The 10,539-nt window shown below is 33.7% G+C and overlaps 1 protein-coding gene across 1 annotated transcript in view; it reads right to left on the bottom strand.

The window, feature by feature from the left end:
- The window catches only part of LOC107716244 (uncharacterized), a 28,636-nt gene that overhangs the window by 12,983 nt on the left and 5,114 nt on the right, over positions 1–10,539 (bottom strand). The window contains exons 9-13 of the mRNA XM_016522628.1: positions 10,066–10,138; positions 9,850–9,934; positions 9,575–9,719; positions 9,135–9,211; positions 2,151–2,237 (exon numbers count right to left, since the gene is read on the bottom strand). Of these exons, the coding sequence (XP_016378114.1) occupies positions 2,151–2,237; positions 9,135–9,211; positions 9,575–9,719; positions 9,850–9,934; positions 10,066–10,138 (467 nt within the window). The remainder of the gene's footprint in view (positions 1–2,150; positions 2,238–9,134; positions 9,212–9,574; positions 9,720–9,849; positions 9,935–10,065; positions 10,139–10,539) is intronic.

Raw genomic sequence — 10,539 nt, 5'->3', positions numbered from 1 at the left:
AAAACAGCTTTGTTACCAACAGTCTTCAAAATACCTTATTTTATGTTCCACAAAAGAAATGTTTGAAACGACATGAGGGCAGGGACGGATTAGGGCACAGTGGTGTTAGTTGATCTATAATGGGCTATGGGAAAAGTAGCCTAATATTAGTGTAATCTATTAACTAGCCTATGCATAAAACCCGTCTTTTAACTTGTACTAGATATGGGTGTCATGTCATAGAATATTTTTAATACGACTGACTTTGTATTTAAAGTAAATTTAATAAAAACATTGTAAGTTACTAATTATAACACTTTCATTGTACATAAAGAGAGCAAAGAATATTTGCATTATCAAAGAATATTAACTTCAGTCTAGACAGAGTTCAAGCACTCTCAACAACTCCCATTATAATCACTGAAGAGGTTTATACTGTGAAATGAATATCGTACACACATCTGCACTTTGTTTATGATGAGAGAATTCGCCAGAGAGCAGCATTCAGTCAGCGAGCGCACGCACTGAACAAAACACGGGCTTTTCAGCGATGACTCATCTGAATGCCTCTGATTGGCCATTGCATTCATAAGCTCAACAGATTCCTGTGGGATAATGTTTATAATGCACAGCACTGTAAAAACGCGTCTGGCTCAGCGCCAGCCAAAGCACGAGTGCAGATTTGAATTTGGCAGCTGATTCTGTGCCGCACTGAACGTTCTAATCGTATCAAATATAACAATTTTTGGTCTTTTGGAAGCTGCATTCAAAATCCACTTTGTTTAAAATCCTGAGGGGGCACAGTTGAAATTGCGTTCCTTCCTGGAGGAGCAGTATTTCGGCTGGGCCCCCCTCTGGTCTAGTGCCCTTGGCTAATCCGTCCCTGATTGTGAGGGGAAAAAAGTCTGAATTGTGAGATAAAAAGTTGCAATTACCTTTTTTTATTTTTTACTTCATGGTGGAAACAAATAAAACAGAATTACAAGAAAAAAGTCAGTTATTTTTTTTGAGCGTTTATATCTCGCAATTCTTAGCTTTTTTTTAGTTTATATCTCAGAATTGCTAGAAAAAAAAGTTTAATTATAAAATGAAAAGTCACAATTACCTTTATTATTTTTTAGTCCGTGGTAGAAATGGGCTGCCATAAAATGTATATTTACTATACCTCTAATCCCAGTAAGTATTACTCTGAGCCTAGACGTAATACTTATATACAGTGGGTACGGAAAGTATTCAGACCCCCTTAAATAAAACACCCCAAAATGTTTGAATGGTAGTGTATCACGGTTTCCACAAAAATACGAAGCAGCACAACTGTTTTCAACATTGATAATAATCAGAAATGTTTCTCGAGCAGCAAATCAGCATATTAGAATGATTTCTGAAGATCATGTGACACTGAAGACTGGAGTAATGATGCTGAAAATACAGCTTTGATCACAGAAATATATTACAATATATTCACATAGAAAACAATTACTTTAAATTATAATATTATTTCACAATATTACGGCTTTTACTGTATTTTTGATCAAATAAATACAGCCTTGGTGAGTATAAGCGAATTCTTTTACTTAAAAAAAATATTCAAAATTTTGTCCATTAGTGCTAAAACTAATTATAATCTGCAATAAATAATTAATTATCATCCTTATAAATTTACACAGAAGGCACACATATTGACAAAGCATGTATCTGGAACATTAAGTTTCAAATATCACAAGCAAATAAAATAAACGCAACAAAGGCATGAGAGAAGAGCGTTTAGTTCTGTCTCCGTCTGCTTCATTCTGCTGGATTACTGACCCATATTTGAGAGCATCCAGCTAAAAGGTTAAACACACCGCATGCGGCTCATTTGTGGGACGACAGGAACACCAAACACCGCGGCATCCATATTTATGGGGCAGTGCCGACCACAAAACACGCCCCAAAAGTTGGTGAATGTCAGCAAACGAGATTTCGGTAACATTTGCCAAATGCCACGACATTTGAGAGAGATTGGACGGTCAGCCGAACCGACCAATGAGAGCGAGCATGAAGGATCATGTGATAGTGAAGGGACAAGAGAGGTGGGCCGCTCAGAGAAGGAGCTAATTACGGCTCTGCAGCCTCTTGGCGGGACGATTAGCAAATGGCAGATTTGGTTACACACGATTACAGCGGCTCACCTGCAGCGGCTCGAGGGTTAGTGGTTTTCTGTGGACGGTGGATGGAGGACAGAGGAGCGGCGCTCAGAGCGATGGCATCTGTGCCTCCTGTTGAACATCACAGAGACCAGACTTCAACATTTACAGTGAGAGGACTGTTAGCAGTGCAAACTACCAACAGACAATCAAGCTCTTTCATATGACCACATGTACTATTAAAGCAATACAAAAAAACAAAAAAACAACTTAAAAATTAATTAAATGGAAATGTTAAACAAATTACATAATTTTTAATGCACACAATTTGTAATACATTTCCATAAATTCAAATAGTAAATACAAATAACCAAATATGTCGATTTTTCAAATTCCATAAGTACATTTGACATTTAAAGTGAATTAAATGGAACCAAAATATGAAAGTTTTAAATAATTGTACATAAATAAAAATGCATATTTTACATCGTTTATATGACATTATATAAGATATTATAACTATATTATGATATTATAAATTTATATAAAATGAATTTAAAATGCATAATTTTACATTTAATTTACATTAAATCATTTATACTTAATTACATATTGTAAAATATATTCAGTAAATGTAAAAAAAAAAAAATGCTGTTTTAATGTCATTTTAATTCTATTATAGAGTAGCTGGCTTAAGATTGCTCTGAGCAGGATGTGTGTCTGCTGCAAATTAGGTGTAAAATAAAACGTTGCATAAAGGCAGCACAAAAATATAAGATGTTAAATGTGTAAATGTTATAAATAAATCACTTTTACATTTATTTTAAAATGAATTAATATGTAAATTAATTCATTTTAATTAAAATATTAATTCATACATATTATTAATTAATACATATTAATGAGTTAAATGTAAATACTAAACAAATTACATAATTTGAACTGCACACAATTTTTTATATTTTAATTTCCATACATTCAAATAAAATTACATTAATAAAAAATGACAAAATATGTAAATAGTACGCAAACAGTATGTAATTATGTAAATATTTAAACAGTAAATAATAATTCTATTTTTAAAATAATGTAATAAAATTAATATTTTAATAAAAATGTATAGATATGTAAAATGATGTGTCAATTAATTTTAATTACATATAAACAAATGTTTTTCCAATGCAAAAATTCATGGATTATAAACCTTATAAAAATGACAAAATATGTAATTTTGTAAAATAAAATAAAATTACATTTTAAATTTATAATTTATAAATTAAATTTATTAAAGTTATAATTTGATAGTGATTCAATTATTTTAAATTTAATTTTAAATAAATTAAAACATTAATATTTATAATGACATATGATGTATGCAGTTATGTAAAATAATAATAAATATATTTTGTAAATTAAAAAACAAATACTATAAAAATTTTACAATTTATTTAAAGTAAGTTTAAATCTATTACAGAGTAGCTGGCTTAAGACTTAGGATGCGTGCAAATTATGTGGTATAAAGATGCAATGTTGCATAAAAGCAGCACAAAAATATGCAGTTGTGAACCACCAAAGTATCTAGAGTCAGACAGAACAAGTGCTTTGTTTCTGTGTAAATGAAACATATATTCATATGCATATATTCACAGCATATATTTGAAAGTGTATATAAAATATTTATTATAGATCACATTGTACATTATATCTAATTCAATAGTTCTATATTCATTCTTAATCTTCCTTATTTGCAGCATCTAACAGTTAAAGGCGTGTAAATACACCTTCGTCAGATCAAAGAACAAAGTCGACACAACATGTGACGAGAGAAAATTATGAATCCAAAATCTCACTGAGACACACAAATCTACACGGCTCTCCCACGCAAAAGGTGACAGTTTTATAGCGGTACATATGTAGAGTGAAATTAATCAGACGGGACACTGGAAGACTACAGCCGCCCTCATCTGTCTCCATTAGTACTGGCTGCATGCATCACAGGTTAATGCCATATGTTTCTCGCAGGGGACTGAGCACTATCTGCTGGAGCCATCATAACACTTTAAACGCTGCTTTCTAGGGCCACTGTGCTATGAAATATAATAAACAGAAGAGTAGAACTATAGCTGCACTGCGTTTGAGAGAACTTGTCAAACATGGATTATAAGCCTTGCATAGTGGCCACAAAAAGTATTTGGATACTTAAGTCACATTTAGCCCTATATATCCTACTGTATCATATTTGATATGCACATTTTCAAGGCCTCCAAATGATCAACATGATCAAACTTTGCTGAAAACCTGTTGCACACAATCGACTGTCACGCCTTCTGTCGTCTGATTGATAGTTTAGTGTTGTTATGAAGTAAAAGGCCTTTTAATATAATTGTACAAACGTTCACCTTCAGCTCGAGCTTCACGTGTCTTTTTGCTGTGAAACTTTTTTTATTTATTTAGAGAAATCATGTATAAATGCGAGCGTATAATGATCATCAGGCTTTTAAGGAATGTTTGTTTGTTCATCTTTCAATCATCATTGTATTGCATTGCATTTTACGTAATTAATAAAAAAAAAACTACACAGCTTTGATTCTAAAACTATAAACATTTTAAAAATCTTACTAAGATATATTATTGGGAGATATAGAGTGTTATGCATTTTATATAAGCAGTCTGATATACAGTACTGTTATAAATACTAGAGGTCGACCGATGTATCGGTTTTGTCGATTAATCGGCACCGATAGTTTTTTGCTGGAACTATCGGTTATCGGCAAAAATCCATGCCGATAGTTTTCCGGGTTGCGTCCGTTGCTTCTTTAAGCATGACTGTTGAAATGAAATGGTAACACTTTAAAATAAGAGTCCATTTGTAACATTAAGATTAATGAAAGCTGTGTAATGAAAGTATTGTTCCTTGTTAGAGTGTGTTAATTTCAACATTTTTATTATTATTATTACTACTACTACTACGGTTCAGTACTGTTTTTTTAATAAAGCATTATTTTAGTTTTTGTTCAGTATCCATTTTAAAAACTATCGGTTAATTAATCGGTATCGGCCAGTGTGGTCCAACCTAGCTATCGGTATCGGCAAAATCCACTATCGGTCGACCTCTACTAAATACCTCATTTATTTACATTATAAGCTATCAGCACCATATTCTCACTATATCATACTATATGTGCCATAAAAGCCTGATGTATCAATATATATATATATTTCTGACTATCATTTAATATGTCAGGCTTTACAGGGTTACAATTATCATTGCATTTAAATAACAAAATATCAAATTAGCTTGTATCAGTAAAAAAAAAAAAAAAATTTATTTAAACTGTTTTTGACTACTCCATGAGGTCCTAAAACATAATTTTACTGGATAATTTAAAAAAATATCTTCATTTGTGTTCCACAGAAAGTCATAAGGGTTTGGAACAACATGATGTGAGTAAATACTGACAAAATGTCCACTTTTGGTTGAACTATCCTTGTTAAAGTGTCCAAACTTTTTGGGAACACTATGTAAATCTACAGAAACGCTCCTAGATTGACAGCTGACAGCAGCCGTGGGCTCCATATGGTCTTCTGGACTTCTCAAGAGAGACTTTATTTTTAAAAGGCACTGAAATGATGCTGTACGCTCAACTTTCTTTGTTTGAAAAGGTCATTGGTGTGTTATGGAGAGCGGCGTCTGAGCTAATTAAAAAGCCAGGCTAATTCTGTATGCCGAACAGCATGGAGCTTCACTGCGGCTGCTTCACAGACCACTGTGCAAAGCAGGATGGATGGATGAGAGGCGAACCCCACCTGGCAGCTGCCCATCCATCCATTCATTCACTGCTTGTCCCGCCGCACACTGGGGAACAAAACCATCTTATGGACAAACCGAGCTTTGCGTCACGGGTCGTACGGCTCGGAAGCCACAGAAGTCGCTGCTAAATTCCTCTTGTGGTGACTTCTGGGAAACATGAAACAAGAAAAGATCTCTCTCACGCGTTGCTTTGTCATTGCGATGGCAGGTACAAAGAGTCGTGAGGGGAAAACAAGTTTAAGTCAGACAGACTGTACTGACAGGAAACAAGGAAACAAGTACAGCCTGTCACCTAAACAGACAACATGAAAAAAAAAGACGTCCAAAACTCTTCTATTTTCTCTCTGGAAATAAAGGTGCACTCATTTTGTGTCCATGTTCCCTTGTGAAAAAAAAAAGTACACTTTGGAATGCTTTTAAAATGAGATAATATAGTAAAAAACAATATACTTAAGTGTGACGTGAATGTAATCTTTTCGGACACTTAACTGCATGTTAATTCAAAGCAGGATGGATGGATGAGAGGCGAACCCCACCTGGCAGCTGCCCATCCATCCATTCATTCACTGCTTGTCCGGCCGCACACTGGGGAACAAAACCATCTTATGGACAAACCGAGCTTTGCGTCACGGGTCGTACGGCTCGGAAGCCACAGAAGTCGCTGCTAAATTCCTCTTGTGGTGACTTCTGGGAAACATGAAACAAGAAAAGATCTCTCTCACGCGTTGCTTTGTCATTGCGATGGCAGGTACAAAGAGTCGTGAGGGGAAAACAAGTTTAAGTCAGACAGACTGTACTGACAGGAAACAAGGAAACAAGTACAGCCTGTCACCTAAACAGACAACATGAAAAAAAAAGACGTCCAAAACTCTTCTATTTTCTCTCTGGAAATAAAGGTGCACTCATTTTGTGTCCATGTTCCCTTGTGAAAAAAAAAAGTACACTTTGGAATGCTTTTAAAATGAGATAATATAGTAAAAAACAATATACTTAAGTGTGACGTGAATGTAATCTTTTCGGACACTTAATTGCATGTTAATTGCAATTAAATGAAAATGTATTATAGTTTAAGCTTATAATAAATGCATTTTAGAGTGCTTATTGACCCACTTAAGTAGGACTACAAAAGTACATTTTATATGTAATTTCATAATTACTTCTATTGCTTGTGAAATATCAATCATTTATGGTAAACTAAAATACACTTTAGTGCAATTCCTTTGAAACTTTTAAGTTACGTATTTAGATATATTTGTTAATTAACATTTGTAATGATGAAGTTGTAATTTCGTATGTTTCAAATATACTAACTTTAAAATAACACACTACAGTTAAAATTATATTTAAGTACTTTACATGTGCGTATGTTAGTCAACGTGTAAAAATATAGTGCTTCTATAAAAGCACAACAAAAGATTATTAAAACATCTTTTAAAGGGTACTTTTAATTTGATATTACAAAGTGCACTTTTTAAAAGTGTACTTAAGTGTGTTAAGAAACAGTCATGAAAGTGTCTCTCTTTAAGTCACTTAAGTGGCCTTTTATTTCATTAATATTGCATTATCTGCAAGTAGTTTTTAAAAATAACCTTTCAAGAATTAAAGTACAGAATAAGTGCACATTCAACACAATTAAGCATATTTTTTTGTCATGTTGGCCAATATGCCTTATACTGACACCTACTGGCATGGAGGATGCTTCACACAAAAGCATTAGTTACCAATGCTCTGTTAAACAATGATTTATTTATTTTGTGGCCAGATGTCCAAGTGGATATCAACATAAAGCAAGTAGTATTCGGGAGGTCATGTGATCTCAACATGTCTGCCCCCATGAGGCCACTCACCCCATGTAAAATAAATCATCGTTTTTAGGCTCCTGACTGAAGTCTTCATCTCATGCGAGTGCACATCACTTTAAACATATTTACCAAAAGCACTATTCGTTCAAGATTCAAACTTTTTTTAATGAGGAAAAAATTTGCCAGTGCACCTTTAACTGATTTCTCCAGTTCATTTCTTCAAGGCCACCGACTCTACCATTCGATCACGTTCATAGACTGAGTTGTGATCCTCTCTCTCATCCACAAAGTTCCCTAATAATACCACATTCCCCAAATGTGTTTGTAATGTGGGCAATCAGTTTCAGTAATGGATGCTTGTCAGTTTTATAGCGGCTGAACCACAGTCTTGTGACATGTGAGCGTCTGATCTGTGCTTCAGTCAAAGTGCTTTACTGCCCTCTTGTGGACGGAGGCTGTAAGTACTTGAAGCTGGTGCTTGAATGACTATTTTAGAAAAGTAGGCCTATGTGGACACTTGTTAAATGGCCAATATAAGCTATTAAGGAAGAACTTTGAAACTAAACTAAAATCTGTTCATTAGTGGTGCTTTGCCAAGTCAAGCATCACTATTTCTATTGCTCATACTTAGGTTAGTGATTTGAAACAAAATAACTGGAAGATTAAAGTGTGCTGTTACTTTTCTAAGTGATCAGACTTACAAAATGGAAAGAAAATGGAAGAATTTTCTTTCTATATAAAAAAAATATCATAGAGAGATTTGACTTTACATAGCAATGTATACACCACTTAGCAACTGCATAACAACATACTGCAAACCACCTCAACACATAGTGTGTTGCACCTATAATAGTGTTACACTACACTCTAAAAAATGCTGGGTTAAAAAAAAAAAAAGAAGTACACTTTAGCATACTTTTAAAAACAGTGTTTATCACAAAAATTATATAATTTAAAAGAATATGCGTGTGGAATTAATGTTTTTGGACACTTAATTATGTTAAATGCAAATAAAGTGCTTTTTTGACCCACTTAAGCAGGACTTAAGTACATCTTTATATGTAATTTCATAATTACTTCTATTGTCTAAAAATCTGGTTAAACTACTGCTGACAATCATTTATGGTAAACTAAAATATAATTTAATGTAATTTCTATTGGAACTTGTGTTTAAATACATTTGAAAGTGCACATTTGTAATGATGACATTACAATTTAGTACTTTTAAAATATATTAATTACAATATACAGTAATTACTTAGATTCAACGCTACGATTTTATCCTATAAACAAAACGATAGATAGTCAATAGGTATACGGGTAAAAATAATAATTAACACAAGCCAAAAAGAACAATTTCAACAAATGGAAAATGAAAAGCACAAAAAACGTGACCGACATATAAGAAACACTCACCTGGGAGACTCCAAAGCCCAGAAATTTCAAGAGTCTTCAGCTTTCTCTCCAAATCAGCAACTCGGTTTCCCAGAATTCTATAAAAGCACAATAAAATTAATTCTGTACAGATGATTACTATTATATATGGAAGCCAGTTTCCGCCACTGAATAAAAAATAAAACAAGGTAATTGCGACTTTTTATCTCACAATTCTGACTTTATTTCTCAGAATTGTGGGTTTTAAAGTCATTATTACGAGATATAAACTCGCAATTCCAAGTTTTATTTCAGTCTTCCTACTTAATTTCAAGCTTAATTCAATGTTACTTGCAATTTCCTTGTAATTAATTGTGATTTGTAATTTCCGAGTGAAATAGTTTCTACAACATTTTTTTTTTATTATACAGCTTTTGTGATAAATGATAAAACAGTCAGTGCAAAAGCAGTTTCACACAAACCTGTTGGTCTGTCTTTGGTGCTGAATGATTATGTTCTTCTCATGAATGGTCTCCAGTAAGGCTGTGGCTAAAGACTTCAGGTCTGAGATAGACTGAGGTGTGGCTGGTAAACTGCAACCATTATCCTCGGACAACAAACCCTGCACTGCAATCATCAGGAATGCAGGTGTGAAAAAGTGAATGCACTCGTATGATATGTTGAATAGCAATAGCACTTCCTTGTTAGTTCAGTTCTTTAAGCTTCTCAGACAAAAGCAATCACATGACCTGAGCACCTTGTTTAGGAGAAAGGACTCCAGAAAGTGCTCTGCTGTTAGACTTGCCACCGATCTCAGGGTTTCTTCTGCGATCCAGAGCAGTCTATAACATATCCAGCAAGACAGCGATATTGCAAATACAGTGAAATATTACAATGCAATATTAAAGCTGTGTAACTTAAACTCTGATTAAACCTTAAAAAAAATGAATAAATTAAGACTTTTCAGCCTTACCTTATATTTCTGAATGTTACTCTTCAACAGACTGACCTCCTCTTGAACTTGTTTGAATCGCTCTTGCAAGTATCTGCAATACAACAAAACAGGAAAAACTCAAAATTGTGTAGCAAATCAAAACTGTGTATAATTCAGCCTAAAACTCTGGAAAAAGGGACCCCCCCTCCCAAAGCCTAATGAAAAATCTAGATAAAACCAGTTTCGAATGCTTTTTTACATGGTTTTTGTGGTCACTAGATAATAATGGCTGGTCTAAATGACTAGTCAGCAGCTGGAAGGATAGTTAGACCTGGTAGTCCACTTTAAACCAGCAATAAACCAGCTCCCATGTTTGAAAAACCAGTATGTACACTTTAATATGGCACTAGGGAGGCTCAGCAAACATTAAAGGAGGCCTAAATATGACACAAAATTATTTAAAATAAGACAAAAATAAGCCGAAAAATATATACTGTATATATATACTGTATA

This window comes from Sinocyclocheilus rhinocerous, unplaced genomic scaffold, assembly GCF_001515625.1.
Source record: "Sinocyclocheilus rhinocerous isolate Xijiao unplaced genomic scaffold, SAMN03320098_v1.1 scaffold2014, whole genome shotgun sequence".
In the NCBI taxonomy this organism is placed as follows: domain Eukaryota; kingdom Metazoa; phylum Chordata; class Actinopteri; order Cypriniformes; family Cyprinidae; genus Sinocyclocheilus; species Sinocyclocheilus rhinocerous.
The sequence above is the reverse complement of the archived record's forward strand: the minus strand, read 5'-3'. Positions and strand labels throughout refer to the sequence as shown.